The sequence below is a fragment of the Heterocephalus glaber genome, unplaced genomic scaffold (genome assembly GCF_053883595.1).
Source record: "Heterocephalus glaber isolate CG9 unplaced genomic scaffold, H.glaber_assembly_v1.0 deba00001781, whole genome shotgun sequence".
Taxonomy (NCBI): domain Eukaryota; kingdom Metazoa; phylum Chordata; class Mammalia; order Rodentia; family Bathyergidae; genus Heterocephalus; species Heterocephalus glaber.
The window spans coordinates 1,905,078-1,929,353 of NW_028258467.1; the positions used below are offsets into that span (position 1 = coordinate 1,905,078).

The 24,276-nt window shown below is 54.4% G+C and overlaps 2 protein-coding genes across 6 annotated transcripts in view; both read right to left on the reverse strand.

The window, feature by feature from the left end:
- Window positions 1–118: 118 nt before the first annotated feature.
- Capn15 (calpain 15) lies at window positions 119–24,048 on the reverse strand. Of its 4 annotated transcripts, none has more exons than XM_004873775.4 (13): window positions 23,858–24,029; window positions 11,799–12,087; window positions 5,106–6,564; window positions 4,343–4,551; window positions 4,058–4,241; window positions 3,766–3,989; window positions 3,153–3,278; window positions 2,914–3,066; window positions 2,371–2,532; window positions 2,056–2,285; window positions 1,806–1,972; window positions 1,544–1,722; window positions 119–1,477 (listed from the first exon to the last, which is right to left on the reverse strand). In XM_004873775.4, exons 2-13 carry the CDS (start codon window positions 11,972–11,974, stop codon window positions 1,300–1,302), a joined length of 3,447 nt encoding a protein of 1,148 aa, XP_004873832.1. In that variant the 5' UTR covers window positions 11,975–12,087; window positions 23,858–24,029; the 3' UTR covers window positions 119–1,299. The 4 variants fall into 4 exon arrangements, 3 of the variants coding, with proteins under 3 accessions (XP_004873832.1, XP_021106991.1, XP_087058931.1); XM_021251332.2 differs by having other exon boundaries at window positions 2,056–2,306; XM_087202805.1 differs by lacking the exon at window positions 11,799–12,087 and having other exon boundaries at window positions 23,858–24,048.
- Window positions 12,452–24,276, reverse strand: part of Rab11fip3 (RAB11 family interacting protein 3) — a 96,951-nt gene continuing 85,126 nt past the window's right edge. For both annotated transcript variants that reach the window (XM_004873784.4, XM_004873783.4), the window contains 2 exons: window positions 23,858–24,155; window positions 12,452–20,356 (listed from right to left, as the gene is read on the reverse strand). The gene's annotated coding sequence lies outside the window, so the exon portion shown is untranslated. The remainder of the gene's footprint in view (window positions 20,357–23,857; window positions 24,156–24,276) is intronic.

Consider the following 24,276-nt stretch of genomic DNA (forward strand, 5'->3'; position numbering starts at 1 on the left):
TGGAGACCACTATGGTCTCTACTATGGAGAGCCCACCTGCTGCCTGGGGAGGGAGCCCTTGAATAGTCTGCTTTTCTGCGGGCCCAGACCCCAGGAGGGAAACAGACAGAAGCCTCCCTTACAAAACAAATCGCTTTTATTTGGTCCTTGGAGCCTGAGTGGAAACCGCCCATGGAGTCCTCAAACCGGGAAGGGACTGACAGCTGATAAAATGGTCTCTGTGTCGGGAGAGCTGACCATATTTACAGGGTTAAAAATATTCACAGCTCAGAATAAAAGGAGGCCCAGGGGGGAGAGGGGAATGTGTTTCTAGGTGTAAAAACCTTACAAACCCCACAAGATTCAAGGGTTATGGGCAGGCTGGCTGCCTGCAGGACAGTGGTGGCTGGGCGGGGAACCCAGGAAGCTGGACTTGGATGTCCACGTGGCAGACAAGGTGACTGGCTTCAAGCAGCAAGGGGATGCCAGGCAGGTGGGTGGCTCAGTTCACTGGGGTTCTTGGGGGGAGTGGCTGTGGCCTGCCTTGTGCCTGTGACGGAGCTAGAATCCCTCTCTGTGGCTAGGTGAAGGCCATAGGACGGGGCTGGTCCAGGCCTTTTCTGGACCCTGGCCTGCCTGGCCACAGTCAGGGCTGTTGAAGACAAAGCACCCCACCAGACAGCAGCTTGCTGCCCCGTCATGGCTTCAATCCTGGCATGTGCTCCAGGAATTGCATAGTATCATGGGAGGGGCCCTGGCCTGTGGCTACCAGGCATTCACCTCCTGGGACATGCTGCTCAAACACCAGGGCTCCAGGGACCCTGCCTGCCTGCCTCTTCAGGGTGGGAGCCAGGCTCTGGGCAAACTGAGGAGAGGCTGCCACCCTGGAGCCAAGGGTAGTCCTGGCTCTTACCACAGGGTTCTAGCCTCTGACCCCCAGATTTGGTTTTGTGAATAGAGCTCCTGGCTACCTCTCCCTGGCAGAAGATGCCCCACGCTTAGGGTGATGAGCCAGCTTGGCTTGGTCTCCAATGTTGGATGCTGTCCCTGGGGCTGGCAGGACATGGGGGCTGGCAAATGGCCCACCTGGTTCGAGGTATTCTGCTTAGTGGCCGGGAGCCTGGCCAGGGGCCTGAGGGTGCTCAGGGATGGGAGGAGTAGAAGGGCATGGGAGGGCCCAGGGAAAGCTGTGGCTGGCGGCTCCCTAGGCGGGGGTCCTGAGATTCTGGTTCAAGCGTCCTTCGTCGGGGTCTCCCTCGTAAAGTGCATGTGGGGGACAGGTGGGCAGTCTGCACAAGCCCCCGCCCAAGGGCGCAGTGGTCACAGTGGCCGGGGCCCATGTAGGCCGGCGACCTCAGGTGTGAGAGGGGGGCTGTGGGTGCCCTTGGAGGCTGTCCAGTCACTGAGGAAGGCCTGAGCTGCCTTGCGGTGTGCCAGGCGGTGTGTGATGGAGAATCCAGCATTGCCCTCCAGCTGGGACAGGATCACCAGGACCTGCCTGGGGGAGGGGGCTGGTGAGGACCAGTGGGAAGCCAGGTTTGGGGTCTGGGGTAGGGACACCCACCTGTGAAGAGGTGGTACACTGTCTTGGGTACGCAGGCTGCCACGCGTGGATACCACATTGAAGCTGTCAGTGCAGTCACACTGGACATGCAGGTAGGACCTGGGGTGCCGGTTCTCTACCACCACGATGAGCCCAGCCCAGCCATGTGTCAGGTAGTAGCAGGTCATGCCCTCACGGCCCTGAGTATAGGTGCCATATATAGGCTGGGGCCAGGCTGCGCAGATGCCCCCACTGCCCTCCCCGTGGGAGGAACTCCACCCACCTCATGTCGCTCGCCTCGGCTCTCAGTGAGCAGGATGATAGCATCAGCCAATGTGGTCGGCTGTGCCTCCACTGGCTCCACCATGACCAGTCTTGAGCTGTATACTGCAAGCACGTGGCCGGGAGGCTCAGGGGTACCTCGGGGGATGCCTGTTGAGGGACTGGAGGCTGTAGGGGGACATGAGTAAGGGAGCTGGCAGGCCTCCCAGATGGGAGGCAAGCTTGGGTTTGTGGTCTAGGGAGGCTGTTACCCTGCGTGGCGGGGGGGCCTGGTGGGGCAGGGCTCCAGTGGTTGAAGGCACAGCACACCACAGCATACTCGCCAGGTTCCAGCATGATATCGCAGTTCACAAACTTCTTCACGGCACGTTTGCTGTGGGCCAAGAGGCGACCCAGACTCAGGCGGCCACCACTGCCAAAAGTGGCCCGGAATACCAGGATGCACAGATCTAGAAGGTGGCTGTCCACTGTGTCTGAGCGCCTGCAGGCCGAAGATAATAGGCTGGGGGTTTATATGGTTGTGGCCATAGGCCTCAGCCCAGCATACCACCCTTCCCACTGCCCACCTGCTGCCCTCCTGGAAGAGGGCAAACTCCAGCGAGGCACGCTCCAGCACAGTGAGTGCTGTTACTCCCACAGGCCCGCTGGCAGAGCTGGGGAAGCTCCCCTGCACCCGTGCCTCCTGCCAATCTGAATGTACCTTGCAGATATCCACAGAGTCGAAGTACCTAGATGTGAGGACAGGTATACTGATACTACAGCTCCAGGACATGGTGCCCATACCTGCGGGCCTCTGCTGTCTGGCTCCTAGCATTGGCCTACAGCCTTGCTGTTTGTTGGGCAGGCAGCCCTGGTCTTCCATTGGGACCTCTCTAGAAAGGCTCTCCCTGCCAGGAAGTGCTTTTCTAGCTGTAGCCCCCTGGATACCACCAGGGACACCAGGCCCAGGCTGCCCTGTACAGACCTAGATTTAAAGGGCAACCCAGGTGCTGTGGTTGAGAGTCCCAGCCAGAGCCAGGATACACAGAAGCTAAGCTGATCAAGGTTAGCAGAAGGGTGGATAGTTTTCCCCAAGTACTAATCCAAGGGCAGGCTAGGGTGTACAGTACCTGATGAAATCACTGTACTCCATCCAGAAGACACCCTCGCTACTTCCCCGAGGCATCAGCTCACCCCGCAGGTGCCCTGGCCAGTGAGGCCACTCATCAGACCAGCTGCCATTCCAAGAGAAACGGCCCCAAGGGTTCCGGAGCCGCAGAAGCCTGCAGACCACAAGACAGAGAGTCATGATTGCACTTTGCTTCCACCTGTGTCCCCACACTTGACCACCACAATCACCAGGTCCTACCTGGAGCCCTGAATGTCACGGACGTCCAGGATGGAGTAGGCGTGGCGGGGGCGTAGGCCCAGGCTCTCATAAGCAGCCTCATCCACCTTCATGTTGCCCCCCCCACAGGAGGCACCCATGAGGAACCTGTGCAGCAGAGTGGCCCTTGCTGATGGGGAGGTGGGTAGGGGCAGCAGGTGGGGGCCCTTCCCTGCCCATGGAGGACACATGCTCAGGAAGTTTGGGCCTGGCCCTCCACCCTGGATCCAGCTGGGGCAGGTGGGTTGCAGGATCTGCACCCTTCCACAGGTATTTTTTTTCCTTTCCCCCACAGGTTCCTGGGGTCAAGGCTCAGAATGCTGACCAGGTAGGACCAGTCTTAGACACACTCCCCACCCTACAGGATCCTCAGTAGGCTTTGAGCTTGAGGCAGTGGTCACTGGCTCTTCCCATAAGCCAGATCAGGATGTGGCTGTCCCAGAATGGCAGTGCCAGCCCCACCTGGACAGAGTCCTGGCCAAGCCTTTGGACTGTAGCCAGTGCAAGTCAGAGGGTGCTGTCCCCTGCTTTTCCCACCACTCACTTTGCCTCTCCTCCCAATGCTGCAGGCCTCGGCAGCACCTGCCCCTCTTACCCAGCCTCCTTAGAACTCAGCATCTTGGCCCAGATGAGGTCAGTGTCAACAGGCTCCTCTCGGGGGTTAGTGGAGCTGACCTGCAGCGCCAGGCTCTCGCAGGGGGCACCGGTGAGCGTGGCCAGGCCTTCAATGGCGCGCCCTGCCTGGAGGGCAAAGTAGGAGCCATGCAGCTTAGCCAGCGCCTTCTCGATGAGAGCCACCCACAGCTGCTTCCGCTGTGCCTAGGGAAAGGCTGGAGTCACAAGGCAGCCCCAGCCTGCCCACCCCACCCTACACCACATGGGCCCACCTGCGAGAAGAGGAGGAAGCCGGCTTCATCGCAGGGCAGCATGTCATCTACCAGCACTGTGGTCCAAGTGCCATCTTTGCATAGCCGAACCTGGTAGGCACCTTCCACGCATAGGGTGCGTGTAACCATCACCCTCTCGACTAGGTCAGGCCGCTCAGCTAGCACTGCCAGTGCGCTCAGGAACCTGTGTGGACCAGGTGGCCTCACCAGGGGACCATGGCCAGACCAGTGGCCTCCCAGCCTCCACCAGGTTTGCTTGGCCCTGGGCAGGTGCCTGGAGCTCACCAGCAGTTCCCCAGTAACCCCTGCAGGATGTCTGAGGGCCGGAGTGTGTGGAAGACAGACCACGAGGTGCTGTGGTCCCTGAAGACGGAGCAGTTGATCTCATGGGGCCGTAGCCACTGCTTCACGCGCTGTTGGACGCTGTCGCCCATGGGGAAGCCCACAGATGCAGGTCCGGGGGGGAAGCTGTCATCTACAAAGTTCACACTGTTCTGCAGGGATCACAGCCAGACACTCAGGCTGGGTGAATGGGGTACACTCTGGTCCAGGATGACCTCACTCTACCAGGATGACCCCACCCTCCCAGAAGAGGCCCACAAGGATTGGCGGGGGGTACTATGTGTGGACCACAGATTTCTGTACTCGGCCAAGCTGACCTATACAGAGGGTTCACTGTCAAGATGACCCTGAGTGAGTGTAGGGGACACAGTCACCTGATCAAGATACTACAGTTGGTGACAGGTTGAATGCAGCAAGTGTGTACCTGGGGAGAGGGTACAGCCTAGCAGGTGAGGGCTAAGAGGACCTAAGCCAGCCTGCTGCCACTGCCAGGCTTAGGAGGACAGCAGTATTGACCTGCCCCTGGCCCCTGCCTGGCTGCCAGTGCTCCTCCACCTCCGAGTTTCAACAGTCTCCATACAGCCCCTAGCAGCCCCACAGTGCTCCTCTGTGGATTCACATGTCTGAAGGGTTCAGGGATGCTCCTGGGCAAGGGGGAGACTATCACACATCTCAGTCACTAGCAGACATAAGTGGGGCCACTCACCTCCTGGCAAAAGGCCACTATGTTCTCCCAGAGAGCCTTGGCTTCGCCCTCATCTGTCTGACGCCGCTTCTCCACATGCATGCTTTCCCGGCGTCTCAGGGGCGTGGCCCCCCGGTGCTGGGTCACCAGCAGCTGGGGTGTGTGGCATGCTGCGCAGTGTGTGGCCCGGGGCGTGTTGAGTAGGGTGCAGGCAGGGCAGGCCCACTCGTCTGTGCGCTCACTTAGGAGGCGGGCGGCCTTATGGGCTGAAGGGCCCCGTCCACAGCTGCTGCCACAGGGGCCTGGTTTGTTGGCACCACAGTCTGGGCAGTGGGTGGGGGGCTCACCATGATCCTGGAAGCCATGCAGCTTGGAGCAGCCACAGGCTGTGCACCTGGGGGCTGTCGTGGGGTTCCGGAGTGTGCACTTGGCACAGGCCCAGGTGGTGAAGTCAGGGCTGGAGGGGCTGGCAGGTGTGTAGCGTACGGTGTCACCGGCCAGGTCAATGACATCACTGCCTGGGGCCGGGCTGCAGGCCTCACCACGGGCAGGCCTGTCCTCTGGGGCTTCCTCCTCCAGCACACTCAACCTCTTGCCTGACAGCAGCTCTGCTAGGCGGGAGGACCCAGCCCCAGCCCCGGCCCAGCCTTTGGAGCTAGTGGAGGGTGAAGGCTGAGCAGCCTCAGGCACAGGTGGCTGCAGCTGGGGAGGAACCTCTCGGCGACTTCGGGGCACAGGGTTGTTCTGTAGGGTGGATGAGAAGGGGCTGAAGGGCGGTACCCTGGGGAGTTCCTGGTTAGCAGAAGTTGGACCTTGGCTGGTAGAGGGAGGGTTAGCCTCAGCACCTTCCCCAGGAAGGACCGGCAGGGTAGGGGCAGGTACAGCATGGAAGCCTGAGGGGGCCACTACCTCAGGGACCACCAGGGCCTCTGGGGGGATCCTGGGCAGTGACAGTTTTCGGGGACCCCCACAGGCAGAGCAGGAGCTGGCCACAGGTGTGTTGTGCAGGGTGCAGCGCTGGCAGGCCCAGCCACTTTTAGGCTCTGCCCCCTCCTCTGGGTCCTCCAGCTCCTCTGCTTCCTCCTCCTCAGGGTGCCCCCTGGCTGGCTCCATGGCCCCCAGTCCCACTGTCTGTACTGGGCCAGCCTCTTCCTTGCAGCTGCCCTTTGGCTCCATAAGGACAGTGGGTGGCTTGGGCAGGACCCCATTGATGATGGGGAGCAAGGTGGCCCCAGGGCCAGGCTCAGGGGTGAAGCCGCACACCTCGCAGGCCTCTTTGCCCAGGAAGTTCCGGAACGTGCAGCGAGCACAGGGCCATTTCTGCTCCTCCACGCTGAGCCGCAGAATCTGGTCCAAGTCAGGCTTGTGCCGGGGGGCTTCACAGATGGAACACTGGCGCTGGCCGGCCGGGTTCAGGAAGGTGCAACGTGCACAGGACCACTCCCCCACTGTGGCCATAGACCCAGGTGAGTGCGTGTGGCTGCAAGGGAAGGCCCTGGTCAGCGAGACCCCTGTGAGGCTTGTGGTCATGACACCACCCTGCCAGGGAGGGCAACTGGGAGTGGGGGAGCTGGTGACGTGGAGAGTGTGGCCAACTCAGGATCAGGCTACGCTCTCCATGAGCTCATATAGGTAGAGGGGCTGCTGTTAGAGACAGAGGGTCCAAAGCTTCTACCTAAAGTCAATCCCCAATTCTGGCTTCCTTGCTCACTGAGGGCATGGTAGACCTCCTAAGCCCTTATCCTGGACCTGGATGGGGCTGTGGCAGAGTAGTGGTGGGTCCTAGGTAGCTGCACGGAGCCTGTCCAGGAGGGTTGCCTGAGCACAGCCAGCGTGGGCATGGCTAGCGGTCATGGCCAGAAGGCCTGGACCTGTTGCTATCCTGAGGACAGGACACATGTCCCTCCTGGGTTTTAGGACCAGATTCAAAGTGTAGTATGTGAAGGGGAGGCTTCCAGCAGCCCCAGAACTGGGTACGTTCCTGGGCCTCTCCTCCTTCAGTGGAAGAGGAGGTGCTGGGGCACTGGGCAGCAGTCAGGATGTACAGAAGGCAGAGGATTTCTAGGTCCAATGTCTAGCATAGGGTGAGGCTGGGCTGAGGAAGGGGTTCTCTACACTCCACAACATCTCTTAAATTTACTAAGGCTTGGGCTGCAGGAAAATCAATTGTTCTTTACAACAAAGCCCAAAGCTTGTACTTCTAATCCTTTTAGTTAGGAAGAAAGAAAACTCATTCTTCAGGAAAAACAAACCCCCCAAAATCTCCCCAAGCAACACAAATGGTTCCCAGAGCTGATTCTATGAAGGGCAGCCAGAGATATGCTTGGCCCACAAAGTAGGGGTGTTGACCTGCCCATGGCTGTGTCCACAGAGGGTAAGGCCTGAGTAGACAGAGGGGCTCTGCAGGGCTGGGGATTTAGCTCAGTGGTTATGCCATCTGTCTCGAAAGCACAAGGACCGAGTTCAATCCCCAGTACCAGAAAAAAAAAAAAGAGGGGCTCTGCAGAACTCTGGGGTAGCAGAGGTATATGGTGAACTAGACCTGGGCTTTTGTGCTTGGAAAACCAAAGGAACTTGCCTGGAAATGCCCAGACCTCTCCTGTCCTTTTCATGCAAAGAAGGGCTCATCGGCTTTCCAGGAGAGGTGGCCCAGGTCCCCCAGGATATGCCCTGCTTTGGTCTCAGGCCCCAGACTGAGAGGAAGAACCTCAAAATTCTGGAGAGGAGAGAGTTCAGGTTCCCATGGCCCCAGAATTGGCCAGTATGGTCAGTGCCTTGCCTGGGCTCAGATGGATTGAAAGCATGGCATCTGCTGCCCAGACAGTACCTGGGAGGACACGGGTAGGGGGACATGACAGGTGTCAAAGCTGTCCTGATAGATGTGGCAAATCAGGAAGATTCTGTCAGCATTTGAGAAGGTTTAAATAAAAACAATGCTGGGCTGGGGATTTAGCTCAGTTGTTCTGCTGCCTGCCTCGCAAATCCAAGGTCTCAAGTTCGATCCCTGGCACCAAAAAAAAAAAAATTTTTTTAAAGGCCCTTCAGAATTTTCAACAAGGCACTCCCAAATCCTGCAGCACACAAACTCAGACTGGAGGCAGCCATGCCAAAGACCCCAGGAGTTGTTCTTTTAGAGGGACTAGCTTATGATGAGGGAGACCAAGGCAAAAGCCAGAAAATCTGGCATAGGACTCCTCTGCCCTCTGTTTCCTGGGTGCTACCAACACACAGTTGGACTTGGAAGGAAGGTTGTGAGCTCATGGGGCATATGACAAAGCCCACCTGAAGAAGCCAGGAAGTGAGCACCGATGGGGAAACTAAGGTCATTGCATCCTGCTATGATGAGAGGACCTTCCCTGACTGAGAAACTAAGCCAGCAAGTGGTGTCCCACCAAAGACCTTGGTCAAAGGCACCAGACCTCTGGGGCTAGGCAGCTGGCCCAGTAGGCCACACCAAGGGATACTGGCCATACCTGCCAGCTCTGCACCCCAGGGACCAGGCTTACTTCAGTAGCTGTCCCTGTGCTCGTGGTGGACTATATGCTTGAGACTAGGGTACGGTGTGTCCTTCCTGTCTCTGTCTATCAACAGCCAATGCTAAACCAGCTGCTCACTGATGAAGCAGCTGGTGAGACATGGAGTGTGAGAGGGCTCCTGTATTTCGTGAGCCAGTGGGTCAGAGGGCAGAGGCATAGCATACGTGGTCTTCCCCACTTAGGTGACTTGTGAGCTCCATTTCACCCATACATGGCGGCGGCCTGAGGGATAGCATCTGTGCTCCTGAGGGTGTGGTGAGAATCTAACAGGCATGAAGCCAGTGCACTCAGCTCTGCAGAAACAATTTCTGCCCTGTACTTTTCCTGGCCCACCAGTGCCCTATCAGAGCTGGGAAAGGTCTGCAGACTGTTTCCCATGACTGTACCTCACTGCCCTGAAGGTGTGTGCACACACATGTGGGTGAGAGGGTTTTGCAGGGTGGCCTGGTGTGGTATCAACAGCTGCTCTCCCCAAAATATGCCAACCCCAGCTCCTCTCCACAGTTCCCTCTCCAATTGGCTGGCTGTGGATCCTCAAGGTCATTATAGCACTTCGTCCTTCTTGTTTTGGGGGCCCACCATTATGTGTCAAATAGTAACAGCCTTGGGCCAGGATTGAGCTCAGTGGTTCTGCTGCCTGCCTTGGGTGTGCAAGGTCCCGAACTTGATCCCTGGTACCAAAAAAAAGTAATAGCCTTAAGGCCCAGGGCCACTAGCAGTGATGGAACAAGCCAGGGCTGTCAAGGGCACAGATAGGGGAGGGCCTGGCAGGATGCCAGTGATGCTGTCATAAGGTACCTTAATGTAACCCTGCAACCGCCTGAGAACCAAATCCAACACATTCTCACGCCATAAGAGGGACCTGCCTAGCAAACCCCACAGGACTTGTTCCTCACTTCTGCTGGTCCAAGGCTCCAGCCTTCCTTGCTGTGGCCAGAACCACAGCCACCACCACTCTTCCTCCCAACAGTCCCAAGAAAGGCCAGATAAGTGCAGCATGAGTCCCCAGGTATTTTTAAGGTTTGTGACTCTAGCCCAGGGGCTGAGCACCCCCCACCAAAAAAAATGGGAAGGAGAAAAATATTTTTCTTTATATTCCTCTGTACTCCCACCTTCTCTCTTTTCTTTTTTGTACTAATGGAGATTGACCCTATTGTAGGCCAAGTGGTCTACCATTGAGCTACATGCTCAGCCCTTTCTCTTCAAAGTTTTATTTTAAGACAGGGTCTTATGTTTCCCAGATTGGCCTTAAACTTGTAATACTTTTGCCTCAGCCTCTTGAGTTGCTGGACTACAGGTGTGGGTCACCAAGCCTGATTTGTACTGCTTGAATTTTTACTAAAAGTGCAGAATTTCTATAATAAAAAATTATACTAGATAAAAAAAAATTTTTTTTGGTATCGGAATTTGAACTCAGGACCTTACTCTTGCCAGGCAGGTGCAGCACCGTGGAGCTACATCCCCAGCCCCTACAATTTTAAAATGTGACTGGGAAAACATAGTCCTGGGCTTAAAAACCTTGAACTTTCTTTTGCAAACATCAATTTAGTAAAAAATAAAAGTAGCAAACCCACCTACCTGACAAACGTGTGGTGACACTCAATGTGGGCATTGCCCGTCACTGTGACACTCTCAGAATGCAGTCCAGATATAAACAGCCAGACTCTGGGCCTAGTAATTCTACTCCTAACAATTTTTCCTTAGGATATATACAAGTAGAAATTTTTTAAAAAGTGGATAGATGAAAACAAAACAAGATGCTCAATACCATTAGCTATCAGGTAAATGCAAATCAAACCAAATTAGACACGACTGTGTATCCTCTAGGATGTTTAGAGTCAAAAAGACAGACGCTAACAAGCACATTCAGGATGAGAGACACAAGAGCCCCACCACCACCACCACTACCACACTGTTAGCAGGAATGTGAGGTGGTGCAGCCTCTTTGAAAGCAGTATGACAGGTGCAACGAAAGCCACACAAACCCTGCTCTAGGGATCTAGCCAAGATGAATGAAAACATGCATCCACACAAAAACTTCAATGCAAATGTTTATAGCAGCGTTATTCATAAAAGCCAACTGGAAACGAGCCAAGTGCCCATGAACAGATAAACAAGAGGTGGTGTATCTTTATAATACAATACTATTCAGCCATAAAATGGAATGAAATTCTGACACATTTGCAATGTGCATGAACCCCAAGGGCATTATGCTGAGTAAAAGCAGCCAGATCATAAGGCCACACACTGTATGACTCCGCTTATGTGAAACTTCTAGAAAAGGCAAACCTATAGACAGGCAGCAGGTTAGTCGCTGTCTAGGACCATGATAGGGAGGGAGCGACTACAAACAGGCAGGAGGATCTCTTTGGAGTACAGAGATGTTATAACTGGTTTGTGAGGATGTCTGAACAAAGCTATAAACTGGTTGGAAATGACTGTACTAACAGGTGATTTGATGGGATATGCCATATCTCAATAAAGCTATTTGAAAAGACACATAGAGGTGTTCCCCAGAGTGACAAAGTATGGAGAGGTTCTGCGGATGCACTCTTAACACCATCATGTGCAGGAAAAGCAGTGTGCAGCCACCAGGCCTGGCCACCCCCCTTCTCACTGGTCTCTGCTGCTATTCTGCTCCTGTCCTCCCTAGATTTCAGCTCCCATTCACAAGGGTAGTTCTTAGGACTTTGGATTCTCCCACAGCCTCAAAGACACCTTCATGTCCTTCATCTCCAGGAGTTCAAATCTTACGTCAAAGCCCCCTGAGGAGTCCAGTCTACTGTGTGCTGCCCACAGCTCCACGCTGGTCCTCTCACCATGCCAGCAGATGGCAGACTGTGGGAGTCATAGTCATGAGGGCTGGGGTCAGCAGCTTTCCTGGTCCAAGAGGGTCTCCAGGCAGCTTCTGCAAGGCATGGTATGCCATGGCAAAGAAGTGCCCAATAGGGGACAGTGCTGACATACTCTGGTCTGGGAGGAGGGATCCTGCTTAGCCAAGAGTGGAAACAAGCCCAGAGCCTCTCAGCTCTTGCATTTTGTGGGGAATAAATTGCCAGAAAACCCTGAGAGACAGGGTCCCCAGTTCTGAGCAAGCACCTCTGCCAAGGAGGGACACCTTGAAAAAGAGGCCTCCTGCCCAAGACCCCTCTGGGACAGTCCCTCCCCACCTTCTTACCTTCGGGCCCGGGGGCGTGGGTGCTGCCTGGTGACCAGGGCACTCCCCCAGACGGGGGCCCCAGGGCCACTCCTACACCACCCAGCCGCTGCTGGGGTCCCTGGGTAGGGCAGCCCCCTAGGGAAGCCATGGTCTGACTCTGTCTCGGTGGCCAGGGAGGAGGCGGAGCTCCCCATGGCCTCCCTGACAGTGGCCACGCTGAGAGCTGGGCCTGGTCACCTCTGGCCGGCAACACACGAACGGGAGCATGGAGAGAGCAGAGTGCCCACGGCGGAGACAGGGCGGCTGGCTGGTCAGTGACATAACAAAAATAAACAAAGAGAGAGAGAATAAAAAGAGAGAAGAAACAGTGTGATCACAGAGACAAAGTCCCAGGCCCTGGGAGAGTTCCCAGCATGCTGAGCACCCTGTGGTGGGCAAGGGGAGAACAAGATGCAGGGACCCAGGGCTCGATTCCAACTATTCAGCACCATAGGGCTCCTCTCACAGTGAGGCCCACAGCAGGTAGAGGTGGGCTGTACTAGCTCGCAGTGTACTGGGGTTCCCACAATGCACATCATCCCACCCTGCTTCTGAATACCCAGCAACACCCACACCACTTGTCTCTGGTTTTCATAGGGGTTTTATTCCTTAGTTGGAAAAGAGATCACACAGTTTTGCCTTATTATAGGAAAAAAAAAAATGAAAGTTTAACCACAGGAAAAGGAAAAATGAAGGGGCATGCTGGTGGTCTAAGCCACAGAGGGGTCTCAGAGAAAGGTAGCTGGAACCATCAATGGCCAGAGAAAGACACAGAGGTCATGGGTTAAGCTGTGTTTTTGGAAGGATAGCAGCCAACCTTGCAAACCCACTGCCCTGGGCCAGTCCCTCAGCCTCCCTTGGAGAGACTCACACTGCCCAGGTGACCAGGAGGAAGCACAGCCTGGCTGTGGCCTCAGCAGGTGGACTATCTGCACAACAAGAGCAGCCATCCTACAGCCTTGGCCAAGGAGGCAGAGACCAAACATGGCCTACAAGCGGTAGTTCTGGGACAGGGAAGCTGACTTGCATGGACTGCCTGGGTTACTAGAGCCTCAATGCCAGGGCTTTGGGCTGAGGAGGGCATCCAGGTTCCATTTCTGATTGTTGGCTGACAGGCAGGCCTAATCCCAGTAGTCCCTATCCCTGGGCTCACTGTTACCCACCAACAGCCCACCCTGGCTTCTTCACAAGCTCCTAGGACACTGAAGCAGGTATGTGTGGAACTGGGGGCAGTCCAGGTAGGGGGGCTTCTCCACACCACAGGTGGATGGGCTGTGTGGTTCTTTTTAAGAGTTAGCACCTAACCAGGTGCAGCAGCACATGGCTATGTACAACCAGCTTTTCTGGAGGGTGAAACAGGAGAACTGCCAGTCTGAGTCAAGCCTGGGCAACTCAGTGAGACCCTGTCTCAAAATAAAATAAAGAGGCTGGGAATGTAGCTTAGTATACCCTGAGTTCAATCCCCAGTACAGTACTGTTAAAAAAAAATAAAAGCACCTAACACCTGAGAAGACTAGCAGCAATGAGCCCAGCCCTTCTGCAACACTCCAGGCTACTGGGCCAACAGTTCTGTACCCACTCGCCATCAGGCTTTGATCAGAACCAATAGAGTCCGCCCTGTAGTCATAACATTCACTTGATGGCCTTCTCAAAGTGCGAGGGGCTGCTTTCTCCCAAGAGGCTGGGTGGGATGGAGCACCACTGGCCAAGTCCTGTGCCTGCTCAGGCCTCCCCCACAGGCAAAATGGACAGTGAACACACTGTGGTACAGAGCAGGGTCACAGAACATAGACCAGCCCATCAACAAGAGCCCCTTTTACATATTTACATATTTTAGTGACTGGGGGAAAAAAAGAAAAAGAATACAGGAGGTGAAAATTACACAAAATTCAAATTTCAGTATCCACAGATATTTTTATTGGACATGGCCCTACTCATTTGTTTACATGTTGCCTGTGGCTACTTTTGGAAACTGCCTGGGCCAAAAGTCTCAAGTGTTTTCTATCTGGCCCTTTAAGGAAGCCTGGGTGACTCAGGCCAGAGCAAACCATGCAGGTTCAGGTTTCCTAGAAGGCAGTAAAGGTGGTAAAAGGACAGGTAAGAGGAACCTGGGTATACTCTGTGTAACCCCACATATCTGATATCACTGTCAATGTGAAATCACATAAAGGGCATTACTGAGATACTGAGAGGTCCAGATCTCTGGGTTGTGTTTGCTGGCTCATTTCAATACGGACATGCCACCTCTTGGGAAGCAATAGCCATATGTGCTGGTGGCTTCTTCATGGGGCAGTTCAGTGCATCAGCTGCTGTAGCTGCTAAGGTTCTGGCCAGAGACCCAGCAAAGCGAATTCCCAAGCTACCAGCCCCACATCAGCCAGGTCACCCAAGACACTTGCCTCTCCTGTGGTTAGTGTCAGTGCTGGAACAATCCCTGCACTACTGAGCCCTGAAACACCGCAGCCTCCCACAGGAGGTATTGCAAGTGCTCCCCTCCTATAGCAGATCCTGATGCTCAGCAGAGTTGTCCATGAGTCAGAAACTGCTCACAACTATGTCCAGAGCTCATCTGTGGTCAACAAAGCACTTTGCCTGCATTCGTGGTGAAAGCAGAACTGTGTCCCTCCGGGGGCACCTGCAGCTCTCCTGACTGGACCACCCACCAGCCTGTCCTGGAGGAAGACACCAAGGTTTGGTGCACGGCAAGGTGTGCTACTGACCCCCTAGCAGGACCAGGGCAGAGGTAGTATCCACTGCATGGAAGACATTCAAGCTTGACCTACTCCCCACTGAGCTGGACCCAGCCCTGGGAAAATGATCCTGAAGGGAGGGAGATGAGGCCTCCCTGGGGGGCAGAACAGCAGTTTCTTCTCCCTGAGTGCTCAGAAGACAAGGAATAGGGAGAGGCCAGGAAGAACAAACATCCCAACCGAGAGCCGTTGAGAGATGACCTTGTAAGGCATTCAGGGGATTTCCACTACCCAACACCTGCTGCCAGGGAAGAAACCCCTTACAGGGGTGGTAAGGACCAGTGTCCTGGTTGGGAGACCCCCACCTTTGCCTGGGGTCCTGATCTCACCGAGTGACCACAGGGAACCTGGCTTCTGGGTACAGCTGTCAGCCCTCATCCCACTTGCACCCTGTGGCTGATGAACCCACCATGTATGGTGAATAATTATACAAAGGCTTCATGTGACTTTCTTGTGGGGAGGAAGGTTGTACACCCAGTGGCCTCTGAGGGGACAGGAGGACCCAACAGCAGCCCCAGGGACACTGCATCTTCCGGGGCTACCTGTTCCTGTGGCTCCGGCTAGCTCTCCAGAGAGGAGATCATCACACTTGAGCCACTAGCTCAAGTTATCCCAGGGCAAGGAAGGCTGGCCCTCCCAGGTCTTCTCACCCCAGGGCCTGGGCACACAGTGAATAAGTGTGTGGCACATGGTGGGGGCCATGAGGAACATTGACATGGGCAGTCTACTTCCCATCCTGGCTCTAACTCAATAACCTGGAAAGAGGGTGGGATCTTTTACAAACAAGCACTGAGGCTTCTCCTCAGAAAGAACATGAGGTTGAGAGATTGCCACAGAGCACAGCATGGCTCTGGCTATATGTGACAGGCCCAGGGTCCTGCTTGAGGGTCACCTTCTCTTGCAGACCCTTGTGGGGGCAAACTGATGCTCCAGCCAGTGCCTCTTGTACCTTCACTCGTGTCCCACTATGCTCACTCAGCAAACACCTATAGCTCTGTCACTGTCAGGCTGTTTTAGGTCCTTGGACATGGGAATCAGTGATGCTGAGAGGCTCCTACCACTGACATTCACTTCCTTGCTGCTGCATAACTTAGACACCTCACAGAGCCAGAGAGCACTGTGATCACACAGCCTCCCAGTAGGAAGGGAGAGGATATACTGAGCATGATGAGGTGCCTACTTCTCACTGGGCATGGTGGCACAGACCTATAATCCCAGCGCTGGGAGGCTGAGCCAGGAGGATCACAAATTCCACGTTACCCTATGCAATCTGCAAAGACACTCTCTCAAAATCAAAAATAGAAGGCCGGGGATTTAGCTCAGTGGTTACACCATCTGCCTTGAAAGTGCAAGGACCTGAGTTCGATCCCCGGTACCAAAAAATAAAATAAAATAAATAAAATTTAAAAAATAAAAAATGGAGTGCTTGCTTCAGCAGCACATATACTAAAATAAAAAATAGAAAGAGATAGGAATCCAGATCAGTGATAAAGAGTGCTTTCCTATTTTAGTATATGTGCCGAAGTGAGCATGTACAGTGCTTGCCTAACAGGAGCAAAGTCCTGGGTTCAAAACCCAGTACTGCAAAAAAGAGATGCCTGGGCCGGGGATTTAGCTCAGTGGTTCTGCCACCTGTCTTGCAAGGGCAAGGTCCCAAGTTCAATCCCCGGTACAAAAAAAAAAAAAAGAGAGAGATGCTTGCCTCCCAGGCCAGGGGGAGGCACAACCCCCATCATCTGCCACATCCCAAGGCCTAAGAACCAGTTCCTCCTCTACTTTCATCTGGGAACTGCTGCCCTAGTTTAAAATGGGGCAGTGGCCTAGATCTGGCCTCAGGGAAGCAAGGAGGTGGCTGCTACTGCCCTGCAAGGAAGATGCTAATTAACCAGGGCCCATTGGCCTGGCCCAGACCTGGCTGAGGCATGCCCAGCAAGCACTCAGAGAACAGCAGGGTGTCCAGGTCAAGGATGATCCCCTTCAGGACTCAGCATAGGTCCAGTCAGGGGATTGCTCTAGGTTAGAAGGCCAGGTCCTGGTGGTGACATCAACACCCCTTTGCTGCTCCGCCCTATCCTTCGTCACTGAGGGCCCTCTGGGGGTAGGTCATAGGGGGTAGGTCATAGGTTCTAGTCTCAACAGCCTGTCCAGAACAGAGATGCTCAGCACATCTGAGGTACAAACTCAAGGGTGCTTCCTAAACGGGTGGTTTTGGGGGCCACTATGGCTCTCCTAAGCAGAGAAGCCTGTCAAAGGGCTGGGACCCCACTGTCACAGAATGCTGGTGCTACCTGCTTCTTGCCTTCCAGCTCAGGCATACTGACAGTACTTCCTGTACCAGCCAAGGTAGAATGACAGTACCCCCTGCCTGACAATACGTCCTGCTCCCAAGGACTACAGGATGCCCCATTACCAGCAGAACAATCTGAGGATAGTATCCTGAAATGACTAGGGAAGCCCTGTCCCATCCTTAGCTCATGGGGCTCCTGGTGTGTCCAGGCAAAGGATCTCCCTGAGTGTCCTTGTCTGGGAGTGCCCTGGGCACAGGGCCTGCCCCTGTATAACCCAGGCTAAGCCACGTGCCACTGACCTGCTAACTCATAAACGCACACAGCAAGACCCTTGTGTCCCTTCTTACTTGGCCTTGCCCAAGGGTGACAGCAGACCAAGGTCCCCATCCTGTGACAATGCCTGCCTTCCAGGGCCCACCTGAATGTCTTAGGGAGGGCCATCCCACCACACTACAACTGCAGCAGCCCTACTTTCACCTCCACCCAAGACAGGTACAAGAGACAGCAGAGGGAGAGGGGTAACCCCAGCCAAGCCTGGCACCCATGGCTACTCCCCACTCCCCAGAACTGCATCCACCAGACCAGGAGGTTGCCAGTCCAGATGTAAGGCCAAGAGTGAGCTGGCACCTGGTGACTGATACCAAGGCCACCTTCTGAAGAAATATCCTGAGACAATGAAGCTTTTGCTTTGTAATGCAGAAGGGCCAAGGACAGGGACAGAACTCTCTCTTTTCCCTAAAAGAAACCAGGCCAGGACCCACCCCATGAAAGGATACTACCATGACCTCCAACCTTGTGAGAACTTGAAGACCAGTATTCCCTGGAGACTGGTGGAGGCACGGCACATCTGCACCTTCAGTGCCCACACCAGCAGCTCCCTGGCCAGGGCCCCAGTCTTGGCCCCTGTGGCTCAAGGACAAGAAGAGGCCAGGCTAAGGGGTGGGGCTTATTCACACTTCCCACCAACTCTGCTCCAGCATCACCACTGGGGATATAGAGGGGGTTCCATCTGGGGACCTGGGTCAGGGAAAAGGGGAGACACCTAGGAGGTCAAGGTCCCACCAGATTTGCTCTCACACACATCCCAAATGATAAATCACAGCCTCAAGGCTCAGGAGTGTGACTTTCCTAAAGGAGGTTCCCAAAAGGTTGAGGGAGTCAGGCTCTGTAGGGGCAAGGCAGATCTCAAGAATGCAGGGATGCCCTCCAACACAGCACCCTAACCCTGCTGCTCCACAGTCTTGCAGTCCACACCCACAAACAGGCCACGGTGCTTGGGAATGGGCTTACCCAAGGTGCACAGATATCCAAGCTGCCAATGGATCTGTAGCTGGGTCACTGCTTTGGGAAGGGATGCCAGGTAGACTGGCAACTATGACTTCCACACAGAGGGCATGCCCTCCTGGAGGGTCTGAACTCTGTCTGGGAAAGCCAAACAGGGCCTCCGAGCTTTTCTGCACAAGATAGAGTCCTGGGAATCGGTTCCAACAGGCATTTGGCCCAGGCCCTAGCCATGCTACAGGGCTATCACCAGTACCACCTGAAAAGCTGCACTGTGGCTGGTACAGTGGTACACATCTGTAATCCCAGCACTCAGGAGGCTGAGGCAGAAAGACTGCAATTTTGGGTCCAGCTTGGGCAACTTTGAGACTCTGTCTCAAAAGGCTGGGGACATAGCTCATTGTGAAGGCCTGGGTTCAATCTTTAGTATGCATACAATAATTATAATAAAAACAACAACAAAATAAAATAAAGCTGTATCTCCCCCACAACAGGATACCTGTGCCCTGAAGGCAGCACAGGCTTAGCCAGCTCCTCATGGCCCTTGTCTAAGGCCCCTAACTTGTCCAGCCTACTTAGAAAGGCAGGTGGTCAGCCCTGGGCCAGCATGAGAGCAGAAAGGGCTGCTCAAGATCCTACTTCTCCCTCCCTCAGCCTGGCTCGGCTAAGGAGCAGGCAGGTCATAGGCTAGCACCAGCCAGGAAGGGAGCTGGGCTCCCCATACACTGCCAAGCCAAGGTGCCCAAATGGGGCAGGAATCAGGACAAACAGCCAGGTGGACATCAAAATTCCCTGGACCTAGGTCATGGCACCCCCACCTGGCTGCTCCAACTGCCAACAGGCAATCACTGCTTCAAGTTGCATGGCTCTGCTTTTCTTGGTACCACTTACCACACAAGAAGACCCATGGTAGGAGAGCCACTCATGTGTTCCCATCTTATTCTTCCTGGCCCTGTGTGAGACCCACTGTAACCTCTTATACACATTAAATTGTTGCTCTACCATGTGAACATCCTTAGTGAAGTGAACCACAGAAGTTCTCCTCAAAATAAAATGCCCACCTAGCAGGCACATATAGGAATAAAAGTCTTGGGATCCAAAAGCTCAAACTTACTGCTAACAAACTCAAGAAGGAGCATGACCCTACCAAGCTGCAGCTAATACAAGAATGTGCTACTAGGAGGCTTTCTTCGAGTTCTAGATTGCTCAGTTTTGCTGAGTACTTCACCATCAGCCACTAGCTTGAGGATGGAAATCAGGATCCAGGGCTGGGCTCCCAGAACTGCACTGGGGGCTGTGAGAATCTCAGACTCAGCTCACAGATGAACTACAGAGATGAGGGGGCTAGACTCTGAGGCATCTGGTCCTCTATGGAGGGATAAGAGAGTATCCTGACAGGTTCAGTCTGAAGAACATCCACAAGCTAGTTCTGCTTGTAGCAGGGAATGGAAAAGGGTCACTATATGTCTTTTTTTTTTTTTTTTTTGGTACTGGGGATCAAACTCGGATCCTTGACCTTGAGCAGCAGGCGGCTAAACCACTGAGCTAAATCCCCGGCCCCTATATGTCCTTTTGTCTATGGGAGTTGCGCATCACTTTAATTATGTTTGTTGTGTTTTTTTTTCTGGTACTGGGGATCAACTTAGGAACTTGCCCTTTCGAGGCAGGCATGGTGCCACTGAGCTAAAACCCTGGCCCTTTCACCTTATCACAAAAAAGGAAATTAAGTTTTTCAAAGTGGTACTGTCAGGGAAACAGAAACATACTGAGGACTTCATTTTATTTTTGGTACCAGAGATTGAACTTGAGACCTTGCACTTTCAGGGCAGGTGGCAGCAAAACTGAGCTAAATCCCCAGCCCAGGACTTCATTTTTTAGTTCACAAGTTCAATATTTAATGTGGAATACTATTTTTACAGGGAAAAAGGGGTACAAGAAGAGCACTCTTGTTTTTAAGCACTACAATATTTCTTGTTTGCCAAGTAGCATCAGGAGCAGCCCAGGCCCAAACAGCCTGAGGGCCCAGTTGAAGTCAGGACAGGAAGGATCAAGTCCTCCATTGGCCCCAAAGAGAGGTGGAGAGGAGTTGAAGGAGTGTAGGTCCTGGACCCAAAACAGAACTCTTGGCACTTCTTTCCTCAGTGAGCTCTAGTGTCCGCACAGCTGCCTCTTCAAGAAGGCAAGGGCTCCAGAAAGCACCAGAGCTAGCTGTATTTCCCTGTAAGGGGAAGTAGGGGGCAGGTGAGATAGGGCAAAGGGTAGAAGGTCTGATAGGTTCAACTTGCCTGAGTGACTAACTCCAAAGGGCAACTTTTTCAAGGAAAGTGGACGACAGTGCAGGGAGGAAATCCTTCTGCAGTAAAGCATGCTTGCTCCCAGAGGGTCAGGAGTCCACAATGTCTGTCTACAACCAGCGCAGCTGCACTATGACATTTTCAAACAGCAGCTATTGACCTGTTTTCCTCCTGTTATCCCCAAATCCTTCCAGGCTCGTTCTCCAGCTTAGCCACCAGGGAGGTGGGGAGAGCAACCCTCAAAGCTTCCCTGGGTTCAGCTGGGACACTGGATGGGGGAAGCAGAACTGTGATGTGCATTTGCCAAGACAGGCAGGCAAAAGCAAGGCATCTGTCTACTGGTCTTTTGACATGTAGACTTTAGTGAGCCTATCTGGTGCCCCACGAATCCCTGCAGAAATGACAGCTACATCGCAGCTTCCCATGTAGCAGTTCCCACAAAAAAGTACAAAAGTACAATCAGTTTGGCTAGGGCAGTGGTGGCGAACCTATGGGACATGTGCTGCAGAGGGCTGTATCATTGAAAGCTGTAAAAGGTTCGCTATCATTGACCTAGGGCCTTTTAGCTCATTTTGGGGCCCCACACTTGCCTACTTGGGTCTCTTCAGTGGGCTAGGTGGTCTTGTTTTCCCACAGCTCCTTCTCCCTCCCTTCCATCAGCCCAGCCACAGGCCTTGTCCTGTGGCAGACCATGTCACCCATGAGCCCACACATTCATCACGGGGTTTCTATCCAGCCATCCCTGGACCCACACAGTAACAAGTTCAGCCTCAACCCACAGCCTTGTCTACCTCCTTCCAGTGACATTTGTGGAAGGGCCACAGGTCAGTAAGTCTCTTCCTTACTCAGACTTAGAAACAAGCGAAGGTCACAAACAGACATCCCTCTTTTACAAGAAGCTTTGGTGCTGCCTTTCTGGACTGCCTAAGCAGCTCCCCTCAGACTTCAGAACCTGAAGCTCAGAGCTGCCTGGAGCAAGCAGCTGAGAGTACTCATGGATATCTGCTCAATGTAGGGCTGGAAGGAGCTGGGCACAGGGCCTGCTGAGAGACAGAAACAAGTCTCTGCTCCCTAAGCACTTGTACCCAGCAAGAGAGATGTGCAGAGTGTGAGTATTTCCAGTAGAGCCCTGGGGATGGGAGTCAGGATGACATTAAGGCTGGGCATAGGTCTTCTGGGATTTTTTTTTTTTTTTTTGAGAGCAGAGGATGAAGGTCAAGTGGCTCCACACAGCTGAGGCTCAGTGACAAGAGTAGAAGAGTTCAGGAAGTGGGGGAGGTCAGAGGGTAGAGCCTATGTCCATGCTGAGCAGTCAGGAAAAAAGTCAGTGCTTTAAGAGAGAAATAAAACTACACTCTACCTTAGGATGCTCTTGTTCAGTTACTATAACAGGCATGGACAGGCACCAGAAGGCCAGGCCAGTGAGGAGGTGTGGCAGTCCAGCACGAAGGAGAGTCCCCCTGGAGATCCCAGGGAGGTGGTGTCCTTCCTCTGGGCTGAAGAGATTGATCAAACCCACAGCTATGCACCCCCTTCTATCATTTCAGCCTCACAGTCTGAGATAAATGTGGATGTGACAAGTCACTGATGTTCCTGGATTTCTATAGATACAATTTTCAGAGTCCAAACTGCTTTCACTTAATAACAGTTTACCGTCTGAGTACTTGTCCACACCTGTCACACAAAGGGCCAGAGCACTAGGTCAGGGGCTGCTCTGCCCCAAATGGCAATGTGGACAGCTGCCCTCCTTCTAGTCCTTTCCCGACAAGCTCATGAACAGCATGTTGTTTTGGCAGGCTTTCAGGGCAGCAGAACCTTTCTTTCCAACTGCCACGTATAAGGTAGTGCAATGAGGAAGTCAAAGGCAGCCTCATGAGTTAGAAACCTGCCTTGGTTTCCTCATCTGTAAGAGGGGGATTACCAGAGTACCAAGGCCTGGGAAAGACTGAGGAAGAAAAGGGCCAAGAGGACTTGGTAGACGCAGGGCCTGATGTGCAGGAGTTTTATCCCACAACAGTGGAACTGCAGCTTTTCCTGGAAGGCTTCCACACAGATGCAGGGTCAGGGGCCAGCATCCTGCTGCTCTGAGACTATGGTTAGTGAAAGGTCCCCATATATCCCTGTTAACTATGTAGGCTCCGAGCCTTGGGTCTAGCAGGGCTTAAACTTGCCTTCCTAAAGAGCTTGAGGTCATAAAATTGTCTGCCACACAAGGACCTCCAGGGATTCTCAGTTGTAGGAAAAGAGTGGGAACAACCTCATAGGAAGCACAGGATACAACACCACAGCCAGGCTGAGCTGGTATCCTACAAGACCCACTTCCCTGTCAAGTGACAGACCCACGGCTCCCTGTGTTCATCCAAGGGCAGGGAAACAATATCTCTTGCCCCTCTTCCCATTCAAGAGTCATTCAGAACTGGAGGGGCAGAACTACCCCACCCCTCAGCCTGCTTTGCACCTATGACGCAATGGACAGGGGGATCCCAAGAGGGGAGAACAGGCCCTACAGGCTGCCAAATGAATTGAGGTTCACTCATTTTACTCTTCACCTCACTCAATCCACTGCTCACCTGCCTGAGTTGCAGGATCCCAAACACCTAGGCCTCATCTCACAGCTTCCAAACCTCACAGTTGTTGCCTTTGGGGTCCTGGTACCTGTGATGTGGTCACAACCTCTGGGAACTAAGGGGACCGAAAGCCAGCCCAGCAGGGTACCCTGGCTACTCAACAGGGCTCCCTAGTCAGGACCAGAAGGGCCCCTTCTGCAGCTAGCAGGAAACACTGGTTATCAGGAGCCAGCCTCTATAATTTCCCCATCCGCTGGGAGGAACACGGAGAAGGAAGTGTGGGACGGCCAAGGTACAAATGAGTGATGGCCACTCCTAGAGGGCCCAGGCAGCTACCAGGAACTGTGGAGGGCCCTCTTCAACACATGCCCTCGTGCAATGGATCAGCACTTCGGCTGGGAAAAGAGGGCACTCAAGGACAGGCAGGCAGGGAGACCGCCACCTGTGTCCAGGGCACCTGGGCTGGCCTGGAGTGACCCATAGGACCAAGCTCCGACAGCCTGCAGAGCCTACACCCTCTGGTTGCCAACTAGAGGTCTGGGGCCCTATCTCCAGGGTGAGCCTCCCAGGTCCCTGGCCGCTACGCCCCAGGCCTAGCGCCCCGGCCCCAGGCCACTGTCCATTAGGTTAAGTCCCCTGGTTCTGGGCCGCTGCTGCTAGGCCGAGGGCCCCAGGCTGACACCTCTACTTCACGGTTCCGGGCCGTTGTCCCCCAGGCCGAGTCTTCTGGGTTGCTGTAGCCCAGGCCAAGCCCTTCGGTCCCGGCCGCTACTTCCCAGGCCGAGGCTCCCGGGGCCTAGGCCGATGTCCCCGAGGTTAAGTCCCGTGGGCCCGGGGCCGCTCCTTCGTGGAACTCACCTCTGAGAGCAGCGGGGCCTCTTTAGCGTTTGCGGCTGAATGGCGTCTCCGTGGACTGATCCTCAACTTCAAGGAGAATGGTGCAGCCTTACTCGTCCCTGGGCGCGCTGCCCCGACCAGCACGCCTCAGCCGCGGAGCTCCCGGCCCGGCCTTCTTACGCAGCCTCCGTAGAGCCGCCCAAACACGACTCGCTTTACGCCGCCTCCGTAGCGTGGCGCCCGGCCGGGTCCCTCGGCTACGGTGCGTCAGCGGCGCACGGGACGCTGGGACTCACGTCCGGACTACGACTCCCATAGGCTATGCGACAAGCAAAGCAGGCCGGGAATTGCAGTCTCTAGGTGAAGCCAACCTTGAGCTCCCCCCCCCCGCCCTCTGTTAAGAGACGTGCCAGGTTAACACAGGGAGGAGACCGACGAGG